General features: G+C 40.2%; 2 protein-coding genes across 8 annotated transcripts; one reads left to right on the top strand and one right to left on the bottom strand.

Moving 5' to 3' along the window:
• Nucleotides 1-29: 29 nt before the first annotated feature.
• On the bottom strand, nt 30-9,226 carry u2surp (U2 snRNP-associated SURP domain containing). 6 transcript variants are annotated; one of them, XM_062441670.1, is made up of 26 exons: nt 9,158-9,226; nt 8,258-8,356; nt 8,006-8,120; nt 7,724-7,848; nt 7,554-7,624; nt 7,267-7,355; nt 7,083-7,118; nt 6,892-6,974; nt 6,529-6,694; nt 5,976-6,187; nt 5,545-5,588; nt 3,744-3,848; nt 3,571-3,637; nt 3,272-3,435; nt 3,018-3,180; nt 2,808-2,887; nt 2,607-2,694; nt 2,334-2,480; nt 2,031-2,220; nt 1,863-1,943; nt 1,680-1,731; nt 1,431-1,578; nt 1,226-1,336; nt 1,012-1,139; nt 682-891; nt 30-531 (listed from the first exon to the last, which is right to left on the bottom strand). In XM_062441670.1, exons 1-26 carry the CDS (start codon nt 9,200-9,202, stop codon nt 393-395), a joined length of 2,958 nt encoding a protein of 985 aa, XP_062297654.1. In that variant the 5' UTR covers nt 9,203-9,226; the 3' UTR covers nt 30-392. The 6 variants fall into 6 exon arrangements, with proteins under 6 accessions (XP_062297654.1, XP_062297656.1, XP_062297655.1 ...); XM_062441672.1 differs by having other exon boundaries at nt 682-867; XM_062441671.1 differs by having other exon boundaries at nt 2,343-2,480.
• Nucleotides 3,254-19,652, top strand: pcolce2b (procollagen C-endopeptidase enhancer 2b). Of its 2 annotated transcripts, none has more exons than XM_062441678.1 (9): nt 3,254-3,282; nt 11,888-11,996; nt 12,336-12,591; nt 13,694-13,818; nt 14,080-14,216; nt 14,324-14,487; nt 15,443-15,526; nt 18,966-19,133; nt 19,522-19,652. In XM_062441678.1, exons 1-9 carry the CDS (start codon nt 3,254-3,256, stop codon nt 19,650-19,652), a joined length of 1,203 nt encoding a protein of 400 aa, XP_062297662.1. The 2 variants fall into 2 exon arrangements, with proteins under 2 accessions (XP_062297662.1, XP_062297663.1); XM_062441679.1 differs by lacking the exon at nt 3,254-3,282 and adding an exon at nt 11,456-11,604.
• Nucleotides 19,653-20,244: the final 592 nt, after the last annotated feature.

Below are 20,244 nucleotides of genomic sequence, written 5' to 3'. Positions count from 1 at the left end.
CCACATCATGTTTGATTAGAAATGACACCTTTTTATTACGAATTTTTGTTTTTATGTGAACTACAAAAACAGAAAATGACAGCATGAATATAAGACTATTGTCATCACACTCTGTACGGGTGTGGTCTACCACATGGATGAATTCCATTTGGGAAGTGGTGGGGAATCAGGACACACAAGCACATTATTTTTTTTACAATATAAAACAGCAATGGCTCCATCCATTTGATATACCAGATGGAAACCCATGCAGCACCCTCCACTCTTCATTGTCTATACATTAACATATGGGCAGAGATCTTCAGCTGCCAAATCATTCAAATCTTTTATACAATACGGCGCAGAGAAGGTAAGGATGGGGTGGGGGTTTGGAGGTTGAGGGAAAAGAAGTGTCAGTGTTTGCTCTTCTTTGATTTTTTGTGAGACCGGTGAGGGGACCTTGATTTGGAGCGGGACTTCTTGGCTGATTTCTTGGGTGTCCTGGAGCGTGACCTCCTGGATCGTTTGGGTGTGCGAGGTGATGAGGGAGATCTGGAAGGAAAAACACATTTGTTATGTCTTTAAGCTTTAATCCCCCTGCAATTAACTAACTGATTCAACTAACCAGAGAAAAATGATGTCTGCTCAACTGTGTTTAAGGCAAAAGGTTTAAGGTAGCAAAACATTGACCAGATTTTGTACCTCTTGGATGACTTTTTGTTGCTGGATCGAGGGGAGTCTTTATGAGTGGAGCGGGAGGTTGTGTCTTTCGAGTACGAGCGGTCGGAGCGCTCTGATCGTTCTGACCGCTCTGAACGAGGTGAAGACGACCGGCCTCTTCTGTTGCTGCTCCGCGTTGGGCTGGGCGACCCACTGTGACGCCGCTTCCTATCAACCGGAGGGGACAAATATCTGTCAGATGGAAATTAAACAAATCCCATGTTTTATAAAGAACACTGAAATACTAGAACTGCACCTTTACTTACTGATAAACCTGACACCACACTGCAACCAGCCAACTGGTTATCTCACCTTTCTTTTCTAGTTGGTGTGTCCTCCTTCTCTTTTTCCTTCTTCAGATCTTTCATCCGTGCTTCAGCTTTCTCCTTGTCTTTCTTCTCCCTCTCTTTCTCCCGTTCAAGTTTCTCCTTTTCTTTTTCCTACCAGAGAAAAACAATAAATTACCTCCGTTGACTCCTGTATTTTATATGATCTGTAGCCAAATGTGCAGAGCACAATTTGATACCTTTTGTAGTAGTTTGTCCCTGTAGTGCTCCACCTGCTCCTGAATACTCTGGCCGGGCTTCTTGGGCCTTTTCCCTGACTCCAGCTCGTCCTGGAACTTCATAACTTTAACCTGGATGAACAACACGAGGAAGAAAAATGGTCAAAACAATACATTTCATGCTGTTGTGGTTAGTAGTGGGGTGGTGGTGACTATTGTTAAGTACCTCTATCTCTCTCAGCTTGGTGCGTTTTTCCTCGTTCATTTCAGACAACTTGGTCTTAATATCTGGGTCATCTCTGATGGGGTTAGAATAACTCGGAGTATCTACTGAGCGGGGGCTCTTGTCATCGTCATCACTGTCGTCTTCATCCCTTTAGAGGTGGATATATTTTAAGAAAAAAAGGGTTAGGGTATTTGGTGTGCAACAGAACAGACTGTTATCCTCAAATCAGAGCACACAAACAGAACTCACTTTTTAGTTTCTTCTGGCTGCTCAAATATCTCCCATTTTGAAGTTGTCACAGCTGAGGAGCAAACAAAAGACAATAACTACGAATGCATACAACAGAACTGGTGACACAAAGGTAGTTTATGTACTGAGGTCAAAACTTCTCATTTTAAAACTGAATAGTTTGATGCCACCGAAATGTCTCACCTTGAGACTCTAACTCGGCCTCATCCACTGCTTCCCATTTTGACGGTGCTACCTTGAAGGTTGCCTCCTTGGATTGATCAACTTTAAAAACAAGGGAAATAAAGAAATAAGTTGAGTCACTGTACAAGACTTCATACAACATCTTGCGTTAATCTTAGCACCACTCACAAGGTATTCCATCTATATCCTCCTCCATTTGCTTGATAGGAACACCATCTAGGTCATCCAGAAGGGCTCCATCAATTGGGGCCCCATCGATAGGCCCTGCGTCAATCGGTACCCCATCCACATCCTCCAGCGGAGTTCCATCGACATATTCCACTATTGGAGCCCCGTCGATGTCCTCTGTTGGCTCAGGCTGGGCAAAACACATTACAAAAATATTCAAACTTAGGAGTTTGATAAATGATGGCATAGGTTTTTAAAGCAAATTATTAGTCAGAGAATTTTGAAGAACTGTACTTTATTTACATCATTTACCTCCACTGGGACGATAACAGGCTCCTTTTCAACTGAAAGATTAACTAGACCCAGGAAGATGTTCTGCAGCTTGATAAGGAAGGGGTCTGGATACACAGCCCAGTCCTCCCATGCACGGAAACACGACATCACACGTTGCTGCCACCAAAAAAAAAGAAAGAAAGCAAGACAAAGACAGCTGAGTGACGTACTACAGGTGACAAACTGATTATGTAAATGATTCAATATGTTTAGGTTACTGAGCAGGAATTGGATATTTGGTACCTTAAAGTTTTCAGACTGAAGGTGGCCTTGTATCGTTTTGTATGTTGAATTGAGGTCAGCGAAAATCTGGCAGAGCTTTGTCTCAAAACTGTAGAGAAGAGGGTCAGATCAATTACATGATTTAAAAAACTGAAGCAGTGACTTTGGAATACTGATCTTGAATTGACAGTGATGTGTGAGATTGTAAATTGCACAACTTACTATTTTCTGTAATAAGACGCGTTGGCTACTTTGGCAGAAGAGTTGTACAGCACATCAGAAACGAGATATAACCGTGCAATCTGAAATGTCAACGAGAAAATATTAACCCCAAAGGAATGTTTCTGAAGTTAATGGTCTAACACAGATTACTAATTTATCTATTATAATGATTAGTCTTTTTCCCAGCAGTTGGCAGGTGTAACGCCTTGCCTTTTTCGGAAGAGGGGTCTTGAGGATGGAAAGGGACTCTGTGATGCACTCCACTATCTCCTCAGCAGCTTCCGCGTGACTGAGACAAAACAACATGGCTTCTGCTATGTCTCCCCTCCTTGGAGTCATTCCACGCAGCATCTCTTCTAGTTTGTCTCGCTCTCTGCAGAGATAAAGAATCAATGACAGCAGAGTGTTTTATGACTGAACTTTTAAGTGAACATATGGCAATATTCATGTGCAAATTGTCTTACTCTTCTTTCAAGCAGCCTTTCTTGCTAGATTCCTCCTCTTCCTCCTCTTCTTCACCATCATCATAAGGGCCGTGGAGGTATGGATTAAGAGGAGGCGGACGCCACAAAGAGCCATTCTTAAACATTCTAAAGTCCTCTGTTCGCCATTTGGCTGGTGATTCACCCTGAGCGAGTAATGACTTCAGTGAATATCAAAACATAGACTGCTTGACTTTCATCCTAGAACATTATGTACTTCATTGTGGGCTAGATGCCACTGGAATTCTCCACTGAGCCATTTTTAAACATAGAAATCAAACCTGTAGTATGGAGTACAGCTTCCACCGGTAGTATACATGTGCTGGACTCTGGTTCTCAAACAGAAACCTTAAAGAAAAAGAAAGGAAAAAAACATCATAACTCCGCAAAAACAACCTTTTTAAGTACTGGAATGACAAGAATCCCAACATTTCTGATGTGCAACTGGACTGACCTGTACATGGGATTATTGATTTCTCTGTTCATGATCATGGCTTCAAACATTGGGCCTTCACGCACCACAAACTCGATCATTCGGTGGATGAGAGAGAGCAAATTCCTACAAGAAAAACACAGTTAAAGCAAACAGATTCAGACTGGCCGGACTCTTGAGCACTACAAAAAGCCTGTCTGCTCAAGTTTAATTTATGCTTGGTGGTTTGACACTCACAACAGTTGCCTCTCAAAACACATACCATAATGCATGATTGATTTAAAAAAAAATGTTGCAGGGCCTAACTGCAGCTGTCGCTCACAGCAGGCTGTAACTGAATAGTACACGGTCCTCGTATTACTTGATATTATATGTTTGGGCAGACGACCTCACTTAGATGACTCAGCCTATACATATATAGCAGCCGTAATATATTATATACATATACAACACAGAGACAACAGTCAAAAAGTGTCACATGACCAGGCATAAATTAAATGTAATGTGACTATGCCTCTGGGCCTAAGCAGAACATTAAAGTATAAAATGGTGACAAAAATCAAAAGTCTTAAAAGTAACAAGTGATAGCAGTGAAACATTCATATGAATTAAGATTGAATTCAATTCTGATTCAAACTAACAATTAAGGTAACCGTAATTTTTTTAAATTGTGTGCAAATTTTAATCAAGTTCCTAATAATGTTCATGTTTGTGTCCTTCAAGAGTGCAGTGCAACAGGTTTTTTTAAATTACATTGCACAGCCTGAACCCTTTCTTTGAAATCTTCCTAGATACAAATAGTACAAAATGGGAAACAAGTGAAGCTGAGGAAGTTGGGAAAGTAGGAGCGAGACATTGATAAGACACTGTAGTGACTGAAAAATCTGTCAATACCATGCCTTTCAATTCTCACTTATCTCCTGACTAATGTGAAGTGTTGAAGAACCAAAGCAGTATAGGATAATTGGCCTAAATATCGTATCTAGTGGTGGAGCTGGTAATGACTCAATACAGTGCAAATAGGATCACTAGACTTCTTTTGTGACAATTTCTGGATAGAGATACATGGTGCAGGCTGCATATAATTAGCCTAAAGTGGCCAACAAGACAAAGGATGTCTTTCATTTGACAACACAGATCACATTTACTTGTATTGGAGCCGATCGTACCAATGGCGGGGTAAAATTCTGTATACTTTCCCAATCCATCCCATGATGCTTTTCAGGTCCCTCGCTGCTGCAGACAGTTCAACTTGTGCTGCTCACCAAGGCCAATGTCAAAGGTCATATAGAGACTAATACTGGGAGGTTTGGATTTGTTGACAGGGGCCAGATTTACTGAGCTCCCGATAGAGTGACAGAGGCCAAGGGGGAAGACGGTGTGCGTGAGCAATGGTCAGAGAGCAGGAACACATCTAAATCTAGAATCAGAAGACTACATATGTGGCAGAGTAACATGTCACTAAAGTTGAGAGCAACACAATTAAATGTTGATGTATGGGTTGGAACCGTGATGGACTTGAGTCATGATCTTTGGCTCTAAACAGCACATTAAATAAGCACTATACTGATGTTTGGCTACATATTTAAAAAGGAAAACATGAGAGATGGTGGAATGTGAAAAAGCAAGGTACAAAACAAACTTCAGTCAGTATTATTCTATGTACTAATATGAAGACATTATACAATTGCTTCAACCATTGCTCACCCATACTGACCAGCCCCCTGTAGCATGCAGTGATCAACTGATCAAACTTTTAGCTTCATTATGGGATGTTTTTGTCTAAGTTTGTACACCAATTTAAAAAAAGAAAAACATGTACCTTTCTGTTGGGATAACCACTTTGACTATGGCTTGCGACAGAGTCTGTATATGAAGTCACATCAGATAATAAACATAGAATGTGAGTATTGTTAAAAAGGCAACAGGTGAAAAATATAAAAAATGCATTTAAAAGTGCAAAGAGACAACAACTTTCCTTTACTGCTGTCAGTTTTACTAAAGGCCAAACACCCCTGACACTGTACTCATTTACCATAAACACTGCATATGTTCCACACAATAACATTTTATCAAGCCAACTTTTAAATTCAGTGAAAAAACTAGTTTAACAATGCAAAATCTATCACTTACAGAAACTAAGATTAAAACCTTTCCTGACCGCTCATTATAAAAGGCTAACATCTTACCAGCAGAATTAACAAAACACTGCCATAACCCATGTGAAAATACTATGCTGACATTCTAAGTTACCTTCTCAAACTCCTCCTTGTTTTTAGGTGGAGGAAGCAGGGGAGCATTGGGGTTCTTTAGCCTCTCCCGGGGCTGTCCGTTGAAAGGAAGGCCAGAGGGAGGCGGTGGGAGTGTGTGCTCCATCATGGAAGGAGGGATGTAGATGGGATGGGGTGGAATGGGCACACCTTTGCCCCATCCTAATTTCATCTCAAAGTTCATTATCATCTTTCCTGTAATTGAAGTAAAAAGACAATGTAATATGTCTCAACCCAAGCCATTCATAAATGTATCTGTGACTTAATTGCAAAATGTAATGTCTCATTGGAGACAAACAAACTGCTGTAGCTGCAAGTCATGGACACACAGTGTGTTGCTAACAGGGCTTTTTGAAGGGCAACAACCAAACCAGTATCGAACAGGTCTGAACTGACATCTGCAGTTATGTTTACATGCTGTTTAATGTGTTGCAGCCTAGCAGTGTTCAAGTTTTGATGACGTGGACACAGGCTATATTTTCATTTACTACTAATATATTAAATATATATTTTACACATATATTATAAATACATACCATTTAAATTTTTGAGTGCTCTCTCAGCATCCCTCCTGTTCATGAAAGCCACAAAGCCACAGTTCCTCTCCCGAGCCCTCTCCTCGTCTGTCCTCGGCCACATGATCTTCACACTGGCCAGGGGGCCATAGCGGCCAAACTCTTGACACAGCATCTCCTCATTCATCTATGAATCAAAGACAGGAAGACATACATGTTTACTTTTAAGATGGAAACAGGGTAAAAATCTGTACTAAAATACAACTGGAAACCTGGGACATAAGCACGTGCACAAATCAAGCCCTCCTTTCTCTAGTGAATCTGTTGGTCATTGCCTTAGTGACTCTCTTCTACACTTTGCGTTATGTTTGGATCTAAATTCACCTGTGGATTGATGTTTCCGAGATACAAGTTTGTAGTGGATGGGTCTCCAACATCATGGGAACCTGGTGCACAATCATCTAAAACTGCAGAGACATAGAAAAGAGAAAATTTTCCTACGGCTATCTGACAGGACAACACATGTTCTTAGCAAGATGAAGATATTCACGGCCACTATATTGAGTCAAAATTACCACTGGACGGACGGTTTCTCCTTGAAGAACCATCCGCTAAAAGAAGCAGAAAAGCAGTATAAATTTTGTTTCAGGGTAAAAGTGGAAATGTCGGGTGGGGAGAGGAGTAAAGCGTGCAGGACAGAGGCCCTTTCAGGCCAAGTTAGTACATAAAACACAGTCAATCGACTTAAAAGACATTTACATGAGCGTCTTCCATCAATGCCTGAGAGAGGTTCGAAACGACTAACACGTCCTTTCATTTTGTGTCGCTCATCCCTTTCCTCCTGTATTCTGCAAGAAACAGCATATAATACAATTAAGTACAACTTATGTTAGAATGATTATTACTTTTTAAGTTTCCTGAAAAAAGTGAACAGTGCAAGTGAACTCTTCCAAGCAACATGCTGTTTCACTTAATCAACTATTTCTCACATCAACACCTGGGTTTCCACCAATCTAAACAATTAAAATGGGAAATGGAAAGCTTACTGTTTAAGTTCTTCTTTGAACAGCTCCAAGTTGCTCTTCTTCTTTTCCTTTTCATTACTTTTCTTTACAGTCTGAAAAACAGATGTAGAAATATAATTAGCAAAATAAAAAGAAAGCAGTATTTACTATAGCAGTAAGCAAGAGGTGCTACTATATGTGATAGTACGTACATGTCTTTTGTCTATAGCTAAAAACTGAGGTGGGGTGTCCAAAGGCAAAAAACTTTTTGTTTGTCCCTCAAAACGTGACTTGGGCTTATACAACTTTCCTTTCTTCTCATCAGCAGCTGCTTCCTCTGGAAGAAGAAAAAATACATTTGTACCATATTAAAAGGAAATTGCTTTAGTATGTCAGTTTTTTGTATTCAAGGATGCTGTGAATTGTGCTTGAGCAGTAACATATCATACAATCCCTTTGGTAAATGCTGAGTGAAAATATTAGAAATACTGTACCTTTTGTTGCATTTGCAATACCACCACGGACAAAAGCCTTGACCTTGCCCTCGCCACCTCCCTCAAAAGCAGCAAGAAACTCCTCATAAATCTCAGCTGCTGCCCGCTCATCCTCCTGAACATAGAAATCAGATTCAAAGTAAATAAATACATCATTAAAATAGCTGATGCAGTATTGGCAATATATGTTAGGCCTTGCCATACAATATGTAGCCGATATTCTAATATTTAAAAACAACCCATCATACTTACTTTTTTCTTTATTTCATCTTGTTCTTTCTTGCTTAGGGTCCTTTTTGCCACTGCCATTTTTCCAATGCTGAAAGACTTCAGTTTGCTCTCAAGCAGCGCCTGCCCATGTAAACAAAGCATGGTTAGCTTCCAACAGGTATCTCCTCACTCTCAATTAGGCGCATATTTAAAACGCGCATACACATAATCCACCACAAAAATCAATTATGTTTCGAGCAGTGTCATCACTATTATTCAGATGACAAATGAAACATGAAAATTGTCATGTTGACAGTGAAGTGAAACGGGGTTAGTAACCGTAATACCACGCAATTCGCGCTTCACTGTAAAGTGGGTTGTGTGCACTCATAGTTAAATGATCATAGCTCTAACATTTTATGGATGCACTGTAAGTTGCATATGCTACTCACTTCCAATTGTATTGTAGTCGGATATAAAGAAATATCAACAACTGGGCAAAATTAGCCAGAGGCCTAACAAACTGGTGTCTGCCACAGCACCCTCGACTGAATGCGGCTGCTGCATGGAGCTAACAAACGCCGAGATATATTGTTATAGGCCCGAGCTCCCAAATATTGAATTTACTATTTCAACACGCAAGCATATACCCACCACACATTGTTCTTAAGAATAGCTACAGTTGTATCAACGCTATAAGTTAGCTGCAAGAACAAGACTCCTTTCTGCATCAACGTCTTGCTTTTGGAGGCTAAATCGTTAGCTTAGCTTAGCTACGTTAGCCAATGTGGCTAACACCGCTGCGCACACTCGCAACTCTTGTCTCATGCAAGCTACAAACACATAAAATACTCAAAACATTGTTCAGGTACGCTAATATTGACATTGATTTCATTACAGCAGATAAGGCCGAGTAAATGCAAGCACAAACGGTAAATTCACCTTAGCGCTAGCTTTCTGAGAGCCACCAGGCGTACGGTCCGCCATCTTTTGTGGAGCTAAAATAAAATCGACCTCCGATTAGAAGATAGCGGCAAATGTGAAACTCTAGGGGACACAGTCAATCACAGAGTAAATGATGATCAACACTTATGTTCTCACCCTCAACTCAGTTCAATATATGTATCAGTTGTGTATATATTTATCAGTTTTATATATGCGGTTTTTATTAATGTTTTAATGTATTTAACTATATTTGTTCTGTATGTGCAGTAAGTATCATCACAGTGCAGATGGTCAGTGTGTGCAGGAATACACAGCTGATTGACAGTCTTCAGTCACAAGGTTTAGTTTTTGAGGTATTAGTAGGAAAGCCTTGATTTATAGAAGCTGAAAAAAGGTGAAAGAATGCATGGCACCAAATGGTTTACCAAGTCATTGTTTGTGAAAGGTACTATATTGTGAAAAGCCATGTTATTAATTTATTCCTTAACCATTAACGATGTTCAACTCACAGCAGTGTTCAGTAGGCCTAATTATCACCTGGAGCTAAATCAAAACCAAAACTTTAAATCTTCTGCATTACCAGCCAGAATGAAGCTGAAGAATTTTTTTTTTCCCACGGCTATTTTTAGCTCTAGTCTTAGTTTTCGTTTACTATAATAACCATGGTCACAACAGCCCACAAACTTTGCATCTGTGTTTACCCACTGCTATATTTCACCCAGCAGATATGGAAGTGTTTTTTGTTTTTTTATTAGCCATGTTTTCAAATACTTTCTGGGTCTTGGTGCAGGTGGCAGATGGTTAAAAAGAGCAGTTTGGTTTCCAGCACCTGCTGTGTGCAACGAGTGCGCACAGTCTGTCTTCTCTGGGGAGCAAGGTCTGCTTCTACATAGGCAAGGATTTCCTTCGTTTTTTCATCTGTCATAGTGATCAAGTAATCTACCACTGTGTATTATCCGTTTAAAGCCTAATAGCATTCCAGTTTTCTCTGTTTTTTGGTTAATCCTTTCAAATTTTTCAAGTAGGTTTCCTGTAATTTGGTTCTCCATTTCAAATTTGCATTATTAGCATTAATGTCACAACAACAACATTGCCAGAGCATCCAGAATACATTAAACAATAATAACATTAACACATTAAGATTGATACATATTCATTATATATAGCCTATACTATTTCTTTCTCTCTCTCTCTCTCTCTCTCTCTCTCTCTCTCTCTCTCTCTCTCTCTCTCTCTCTCTCTCTCTCTCTCTCTCTCTCTCTCTCTCTCTCTCGTGCGTGTGCGTGTGTGCGTTTGTTTGTTTCTTTGTTTGTTTGTTTGTGTGTGGTCTGCTATAGGCTACTTTTGGGTTCAAATGTCAAATTTAAGATATCTTGTCCATTTGGGGATAAAAGCCATTGCTCCAACTGGGAAAATGCTGATTGTTGGGTAATGGTTAGGCAAGTAGTGCTGATGATTAGGGTTAATATAAGTCTCTAGGAAATTAAATAATGTCATCAAAATTGACCATAATCTGATATGTGTACTCATATGTATGTGAATGCATGTGTTTGCTGTTTGTTTTCTCTTTAGTGTGCATGTTTATACATGCAAATTAACTGAAGACATATATATGCATATGTAGCAACACGGTCGCTGTATTCCCCCACGCATTTCATTGACATAGTCAAGTGAAAAATACTGTAGGCCTAATGTGCACAATGACGTTTAGATAATTGTTATACCATTTTAGTCCAGCAGATGGTGCTCTCGTTCTCTGTCTCTGTTTCTCTCATCCTATAGTCCTATAGGACCAGTCATACCTGTGCATGTTAATATGCCAACCCACAGCCCACGGCGTTTTCAAAAATCTTAATATTTAATCTGGTGTAAATGTACATTCCTGATAGAGAACAGGGCATAGTTGTCTTCTATCACTTCACATCTGATCAATGCAGCCTATATTCGCAAGCAGTGAGTTGTGTGATATGCTTTGGCTATTTATCAACTCTCTGTCATATGCATATGTATACAGGCAATGGTTGATATTGAGTGGGATTCCAAATCATTCATGTATGAAGTCCCGAGTCAAGTTTATTCATGCCACCTCCTTTAAGCTTTTTGGTCCAGGTGTCGTATGCGAGACCCCACACCCCCAAGCTCGTCTTTAATGTTTTTTTTTTCTTTTTTTTGGAAAAAGCAGTAGCCTGTGCTCCGTCCCTCCTACCACGCAGAACAAACGCTATATTCATCTGCTCCAGTTTGCAGTTACTGAAACTCCCTGCAGGAACTCCTGGGTACTTTTCCCCACCATTTCAGCTGCTGAACACAATGCCATTCATGCCACGGGGCGAAAACAGGCGAAGCGCCTGCTCCGGTAACCCAACAATGTGGAGAACATGCAGTATTTTTTGCGCATGGAGTCTACTGTTATTGACAGAGGTCTGTGCGCAGTCCCAGCGGAGGTACAGCTTTATTTACATTATTTCAAAATTAATTTGAAGGCTTTATGAGCGAGCAAGGTGTCAAGATTCCCATGTAGGCTGTGGGACTGTGGAGAAGCAGTGAACTGGAGTTTATTTAGAGGAATATTCTGCAGTCTGGGCTGCTTTCAGCCAGGACATATGGCGCATTGGCGAGGAATTCAATTTGTGTAAATCAATCGCAGGCTGTCGTTAATGTTAATACTATGTTCAGTGGTGTAACACATCATTATCATCTAGAAAAAAATTTTTCACCCCCTCCTAGACCAATCTTCACATGCGGAGGAAACATCACAGGGGAATCAGGAGTAATCGGGAGCCAGGGATACCCAGGAGTTTACCCTCCAAATACCAAATGCGTGTGGAGAATCACAGTGAGTGCAACTTCATATTTTCATGTTTTGCTTTCTAACCACAGTCTGGAATCATTATAATGATAAAACTAAGAGTCCTCTTTTGCTTGTCAATTAAAATCACAACGCACAACTCCACTTAATAGTATGATTGCCTATTAACCCCAAACCCCTTATATACTTCTAAAAATACTTGCCTCAGCCAGCTTATGGCAGTTTTTGCTGACTGACTTCCTTACATGACTGTAGGCGATATTTAATCAGTCAAGCTGAGGGGAACTGGAAAAAGCTGCATTCATAGCATGCACTTAGTGATAATGAGAAATTGACCCTTAATGCCCTCTGTAAATTCCCACCCAGGTGCCTGAGGGGAAAGTGGTGGTCTTGTCATTCCGCTTCATCGACCTGGAGAGCGACAACCTTTGCCGCTATGACTATGTGGATGTTTACAGTGGCCATGTCAGTGGACAGAGACTGGGTCGCTTCTGTGGTACGTTCAAGCCCGGGGGCCTGGTTTCCACGGGCAACAAGATGCTCATGCAGATGGTATCTGATGCCAACACTGCTGGGAGTGGCTTCCTTGCTGTTTTCTCTGCTGCCCATCCACATGAGAGAGGTAGGCAAACATGTGGAAGAAGGAGCTCTTGTCCTGCTGCCTTTTAGTCTTGCTGCCTCACACAATATCTTGCGACTACCATGTATGTAATCACTTTAGCCCACCCCAGGAATGTAATACAGTTCTGGGAGTGTGTATATTTGGGCAGAGGGTCAAATTAACAAGGCTGTTTAACATGGGTTGCCTCTGAGAGGTCATTGCATGGTATGGAGAGAGAGAGGTGGGACATTAACCTTTCTTACTTCAGCTGTGAATCACACTCAAGGCATACAGCTGTTCTTCTCAGTACAAGTCAGTGACCATTGGGGGTTTTCAGCTGTCCAAGATAAGACTATGGGTTTGGACAAAAAGAGAAGAACATCTCATCCCTTTTCACAGTGTGATGTGGAATTTCTCGCTGACATTTTTTGGAGCACTTGAGTCCAAGGCACAGGTCAGAAGTATCAGTTTAGAGTTGACCGAGCCTTTTCCTCTCTGCAGGATTACAAAGTCTCGTCCACTGTTTTAAGGAATTTTAATGGCTGGTTAAATGTTCTCAAGCAGCTCAGAGCTTAGTGGACAATGTGTATTTACCAGCCTGTCTGTCTTTTACACAACGGATGGTAGCATATTGCAGACTGAGTGTTGTCATACTGTCCCTGAGTGTTGTCACAACTGCACAGCACCAAAACTCATCTATTTTTGTCATTGTGCTAAATTGTACTTGTCATGTTGAAAAGGGAAATCAATCTAAGTGTATGTTTTAGAGAAAAAGCAGAGAGATTCCAGGGATTTAAAGTCATTATTGAACTGATGTTTATCAGATGCTTGACTTCATCAGAGGCATGCAGGAATTTTTTTAAACCACGAACTACACAGGACTAATTAGTGGCTTACATTTAAAGGCACTCATAATCACAAAGGAGGCAATGAGAGCACTTGTTGAAATAAACAAGTGGTTAATTACAGGATCATATAATGTACAGAACATTATCAACTTTCAAAAGAGGGTAAATAAGGTCTGGATAATTTCTTTCATGGAACAGGAATTATATTTTGCTGATTGATTGCACAATCATGGTCCTGATGACAGTCTAAGATTAACTTTGGTTATTCTCAACAGGTGACCAGTATTGTGGAGGCAGATTAGATAAGCCTTCTGGGACGTTCAAAACACCCAACTGGCCTGAAAAGGACTACCCGGCTGGTGTCACCTGCTCCTGGCACATAGTAGCACCAAAGAACCAGGTCAGACTGTTCAAAATCACTTCATCTTTATATTTCTTAATATAATGAAGTTCAATGACTTAAAAAACTTTTAAATGAATACAGATTTGTGGAAATGGCCGACTGAGCAGCTAATCATTAAACATGTATAAAAAGTTCCCTCAATGTATAACGGGTGTGGAACAAGCCTACATCATCCCACAAATGACAGGGTACCCTTTGATCGGCCTTGGGTCGGTTACAAGTTTGTGCTTGATGAAAGAGTCCTGTCTTCTGCTGCAGATAATTGAAGTGAAGTTTGAGAAGTTTGACGTGGAAAGAGATAACTACTGCCGTTACGATCACGTCTCCATTTTCAACGGGGCGGAAATCAATGACGCCAAGAGGATTGGAAAATACTGTGGAGACAGCCCCCCAGCGTAGGTGATTCTGTCATGCAGGAGATTTTTTTTGTACACTCAAACATCCATCCCATGACTTCCTCTCAGTTTCACCCTAAGTGTACTTTCCTGTGTTTCTTCTGCAGGCCAGTGTTCTCTGATGGAAACCAACTTCTAATCCAGTTCCTCTCAGATCTCAGTCTAACCGCAGATGGCTTCATTGGACACTACAAGTTCAGACCAAAGAAATTCCCCACCACCACAATACCACCCACCACTACCACTCAGCCAGTCACCACCAGGCCCATACGTAGGTAGCAGCTTTTATCCAATCATAACCTCCATCTAACATCTGTATTTGTTGATGTAGCTATGAGACTTGCTGGCTTGGGACTTCAGGATTCTTTTGTCTCACATGTGGGGATTATTTATCTTTATTTTACACGAGGGAGATCTGGAACCTGCATCTGATAGCAGATTTGGACAAAAAAAGGAATAAGTGAAGTCTATTGCCGGAGTCATAGTACAATGAAGCGATCATTAACTCCTTCAAGAGCTGTCCTTATACTGTTTATAGATAAAAAAAAGTTTATAGATTTAAACTCTGTTTAAATCAAATAGGTTAAGTGGTGAGTTAATTTAAAAAGTCATACCTAATAAAGGACCTTCATGATTCAGTGTACAGACAGTGAATAGAACACACAGTACTTTAAGATGCAGCCAATAACAGCACATGTTCAAACACAGCGTATGCTAAAACTGGTGTGTTTTACTGACATTACTCTTGTGTAAACTGTACGTAACACAAATTCATATGCGCCGTGGGTGTGTGTCCGCAGCCGCATTCGCAGTTCATTTTCAGACTCAGAACAACATTCCCACATACACACTGTTGTTTTTCCCCTTAGTCAAGCCAGGTTATTTTGGCACCTCTGTGTCCTGATGTCATACTGTGACAACACTCTCCGGTTGGCTTATCTTCTCCGAGTTTTCCCTTTTCAGTAAGGATAATATTTAGAGTCTTGGTTCTTTCCTTTATAGACTCTTTACTATCTCTAACTTTAAAACATGTTCTCTAGCCACACTAGGTCAATTGTTTTATACACTGTATGTGAGACTGAAAGCCATTCATTTTGAAGATGCTCTTAAGCTGAGAATTTTCTATAAATGAACCAGAGTAGAAACAGATGCAACCATAACTTACTTGCTTCCATCACTGCCAGGCAAAAATTACAGATTGAATTTTCTTGTGTGTGCCTCCACAGCCCTGAAGTACTCTGTAGCCCTGTGCCAACAGAAATGCAAAAGACGGGGAACGCTTGAGAGCAATTACTGCTCCAGCAATTTCGGTAAGAACATCAATGCTCATTGCAATTTATGTAAACCACATAAGCTACAGTCACTGATATGCCAAAGCTTTGCTCGTGTTAATATTGAACTTATCTCTTGTTACATATATACTAATCCCAAACCTAAACAGTAGGCAAGTCAAGTCAAGATTATTTATAAAGCACATTTCATAAGACAGGCATAGACTCAGTGTGCTTCAAGGTAAAATAAAAAAAGGCATATAGGGTAATATATGAAAAAAACATATATTGAGATAATCATATAAGATAAGCAGTAGGGCCATAATGACAGAAGGCACCATAAACTGATTTAGAATTTATTCTAGGTACAATAAGAAGACCTTTGCTCGATGATCTAAGGGATCTGCTCAGTGTCTACTAGTATTTTAAAAATCAATTCTTTGTTTTACTGGGAGTGGTGTGTTCAAGCCTGTTGGTTTTAGTTAACATTCTGGCTGCAGCATTTTAGAGGAACTGGAATTTATTTGTTTGTCAATCCAACAAAAAGTGAATTACATTTATCTAATGTATTAGAAATAAACACATGAACCAGCTTTCCAGAGTCTGACTGTGACAGAAAGCATCTAACTTTTAGATATATTTCAGAGATCATAAAAGGCTGTCTTGGATATTAGATACGTGCTTATGGAAGTTAAGATCAGCATCCAAAATCACACCCAAATTTTTGGTTCGCTCACAAGATTTTACCGTCAAAGCGCCCATCTGGTCCTACTAAAAGAATCTCTATTTTGTCCTCATTTAGCTGTCAAAACATTTTGGCCAGCCAATATTTGGTATCTGCTATGTATTGGATGAGGTCATTCATCGGGTTAAGGTTGTTGCAAAAACAGATATGTATAACTGTGTGTCATCGGTAGAGGTGTTGTATAAGATATTGTATTGCTGAATGATGGACACAAGTGGGAGCATATACAAATTAACCAGCAGCAGACCAAGAATTGACCCTGGAGGGACTCCATATGCATTACTGATTTCAGCCGATTCAAACTTACCAATAGAAACAGAAAAAGATCTTCCAGTAAGAAAGCCAATAAAGAACTGTGCCTAAACAGTTTCTTGGTCAACAGTGTCAAAAGCTGCACTGAAGTCAGGAAGTACAAGAATAGAGACTTTCTTGTACTAGGACATCATCTACCACATGGATGAGATTTTTTTTCTGTTTTGGGAGAGAAAAACTCATTTTCAAGGGGGTCCTAGACAACTTAGTAGGCATTGGGTCAAGAGCACATGTTACAGAACTTAACTGCTGCACCACTTCTTGTATTTCAATACGTTGAATAAGAGCAAAGTTAGACACAGTGTCGACAACATGGCACTGAGCTAAGACTGGGGAAGAAAAGAGGTCATACCCACTAGCAGAGGAAGCCACAATATTATTCTTAATATTGGATATAGTGTATTTAAGAAGAGTGGAGCTCAGCAGGTATTTGTCTTGGAGGATAAACCAATTTATCAACTGTACAAAAACACAGATACAGTACAGATACTCTTGAGATTTACGTCAGCAGAGCCCACATTTGCATCAACAGTCAAGTCTCCCCAGCAAGCTTTTTACAGTCCCGATCATGTCGTTATCTTTGCTCCTTAGATATTTCACGACGCATCTCAAAGACTTCCTTGATAGCCTGTCAGGAAGTGAAGCATATACAGTAGGACACCGTTACCTCCAGTGTAAACACACACACGTACACTCTGCCTCAGACTGTAGGTAAACTGTTGATAAATGAAAGTGTTGATTCAGGCTCGGCCTCCGCTTACTACTCTCTGGCTCTCTGATATTTTCTTCTCGGAGATGTTTACCACATGTGTTAGATTGGCATTTCAAAGGGGCTCAGTAGGATTTGCATCAGGAACTGAGGAAAAGGCGAGCGATGTGGTGGTGCATGCGGAAAAAGTAGCCTGTGTGATGTGGTGGAGGAGTCAGCACTCGGTATGTTACATCATATTTTAATGAGGTGGCGAGACAGATTGAAAATAGTTTGTCTTATCAACACTTAAAGTCAAAACCATTGCTATTCCCTAATCTAATGATGTGATATATGCACATTGGATTGTCAGAAACGATCCTCTGGTTTGTATGACAGTAGCACCAGATAGTCACATTACTGAAGCAGGCTCGTCTTCTGCCTTGCCTCATCCCTGTCAGGAAATGAAACAAGCAGTATGTGAAGTCCAGACATATTGGTACCATCAGTGTAAAGAATCCTGTTCATGCTGAACGAGACGTGAATCCCTCTCACTCTGCTGTCACGGCTAAATGTCAGTCTCTTCCACGCTCAGCGAGTCATAACAACAAACCTGTGTTATTTTACTTAGAGAGACTGGGTTAGACTAAACAGGAAATGGCTGATACTTTACTCAGCATATTTGTCACATTTTTCAGCAGTAGCTGGAAGAAAAAGAAAATAACTGGGAGATATAGTAGCAAACTTGTACAATTTGTCACAGCTTCAACTTCTGGATGCTGCTCAGATTTTTTTTTAGAATCACCTGTCTTGTATAAAAATAATTTTCTAGATGAAAGCACTGAGCTATCTGTTTTCTCTCCATATTAGATTGTATTTTATATATTTCTAAGCAAGCTTAGCTCCACTGACTCACACGTAAAACATTTCAGCTGTCTGCTGCACAATAATGATATCACAAATTTAACTTGGCCTCATCACCATCAGGGCCACATGCTGCAGTCAATAATCTTTTGAAAGTCTTAAAATTACAGCAAACGATATCCTTGATGTTGTGTATTTGTGGAGTATTTGAGAAGGAGCTATTAGCTCGCAGATGGATAAGGAAGCCATAAAAAGGTCATAAGGGGAGTGTTGAAAGCCTGGAAGGAAATGTTGAGAGGCTCTGCTGTTAATCCACCATGACATCTTTACGAAACAGACTTTAAAGAGAATGCATTGAAATGTCGTCGTCACACAATGTTCACATAAACAAAATTCAACACAACTGATTCTCTGTTAAATCCCCTATTCTAAATGTCACGTTCTTCTTTTCTCTGCTGTTGAAACATTATTTTCTTTCTATATATATTGGAGGTACATTTTCCCTTTTATTGTATCCTGCAGTGTGATAAATTGAACTGCCATGTTAAAATGTTTTTTTAATTGCCTGTCTGACACGAATCAGTAACATATTTCGTTCTGGCAGTCTCATTATGCCGCTGTTGTCATTGTGCTTAAAGCTTTGGCTTTGTCTTACTACAGGCCAGATGCAGCTCTTGCCAAGCTATTTAATGATCTTTTATTAGTGTATGTAAATTAAAAACGACTTCTCTGGATCTTTGACAGTGGGATGTGTGTTAATTGGAAGACAAATCGATTCTTATTATGTGATGGATTTTTACAGTGAATTTTTTACACACTTTTCTGTATGTTTAATTATGTTTATCATGACCTTTGTGTGTGTGAATCAGTGATAACAGGGACTGTCATTACGGCGGTGATGAGAGGAGGAAGTATGTATGCCACTGTCTCTATCATCAACGTGTATAAGGAAGGCAGTCTGGCCATCCAGCAGGCAGGAAAGACCATGAGCACCAAGATCATAATCCTGTGCAAGAAGTGCCCATTTATCAGAAGAGGTGAGTGCTGGTGAAATGAATTTGGCTTCATGTTTTTAATTACATACTCCTTTGTAATATATAAAATCACTGCTACAGAAAATTGCGTTCTCTAAACGATTACAATCACTATGCAGTTCCTGGTTGACTTTTTTGAATAACCTATGGCTCTGAGTTTGCCTCCTCTGCTGTGCCGTCACGCTCAGTTGATAGAGCTTGCACCCAAAATGTGAGGTGAGCGGCAGAACTCAAAGTCCAAACAGTCAATGAAACATTAAATATGTTTATATGTATGCATATAAACATATGGTGTACAGACCTGCCGCATTGAGATTCTGATATTTGGCCTCCCTGAATGTCTCTGCCGTTCTGCCACTGCATTCAGGCTCTTTCTGTGTGACCTCACCAGGGTTGAACTACATCTTCATGGGCCAGGTGGACGAGGATGGCCGGGGGAAGATCGCCCCTCAGCACTTCGTCATGGCGTTTAAGACAAAGAACCAGAAAGGACTCAACGTCCTGAAAAACAAACGTTGCTGAGTTCCAGTAGCTCTGAGGACTGGACTGGTGTGCCTGAGGCTCAGCTGTGGATGGAAACAATTTAGCAAAAAAAACAAAAACAAACTCAATCTCCTTCTCAACAACAGAAATCACAACCCACAAAACAAAACAGAATCCGGATGTCAAGCTGTCAGAGAAAGACACATAATCTACATGACTGATTAAATTAAAGGGAACTCAGATTTTTGGATTAGTTAATTTGGCTGCATAAAAAAACAAGAATATATAAAATTCCTTCATTGTTGAGAGATTGCGTTTTTTTGGACTACACAAGAAGACATTAAATGCTTCCACTCTGTCTTCCATTAAGACACCAGTTAATTCTGCAACCACAGAATCAGCTATAAAATTAGCTGAAATTTCCATCTCTCATCTCAGCTCATTCTCACTCTGCCTGCTTACATTCCTGTCATGCCCCTAGCAGGGAATTAAATTGTAGCCAGAGCTCAGAATGGGGAGTATGGCAATTCACAGAGTCATGTTTCATAAGACATGAATGAGATTGTTTAAAACTTTCACTGTGCATCTATTCCAAATTCTTCCATACTCTCTCTTTCAATGGTGTCTTCCT

Source organism: Scomber scombrus, chromosome 20, assembly GCF_963691925.1.
Source record: "Scomber scombrus chromosome 20, fScoSco1.1, whole genome shotgun sequence".
NCBI classification, from domain to species: Eukaryota; Metazoa; Chordata; class Actinopteri; order Scombriformes; family Scombridae; genus Scomber; species Scomber scombrus.
This window is presented reverse-complemented; position numbering and strand designations above follow the sequence as displayed.

Coding starts and splice junctions, on each gene's coding strand:
- u2surp (XM_062441670.1), bottom strand. CDS start 9,202: ATGGCGGACCGTACGCCTGGTGGCTCTCAGAAAGCTAGCGCTAAG. Junction 3,181..3,271: donor AAAGGCTGCTTGAAAGAAGA/GTAAGACAATTT, acceptor TTATCTCTGCAG/AGAGCGAGACAAACTAGAAG. Junction 2,695..2,807: donor GCGTCTTATTACAGAAAATA/GTAAGTTGTGCA, acceptor TCTTCTCTACAG/TTTTGAGACAAAGCTCTGCC.
- pcolce2b (XM_062441679.1), top strand. CDS start 11,471: ATGCCATTCATGCCACGGGGCGAAAACAGGCGAAGCGCCTGCTCCGGT. Junction 11,605..11,887: donor TGTGCGCAGTCCCAGCGGAG/GTACAGCTTTAT, acceptor ACCCCCTCCTAG/ACCAATCTTCACATGCGGAG. Junction 12,592..13,693: donor TGCCCATCCACATGAGAGAG/GTAGGCAAACAT, acceptor TATTCTCAACAG/GTGACCAGTATTGTGGAGGC.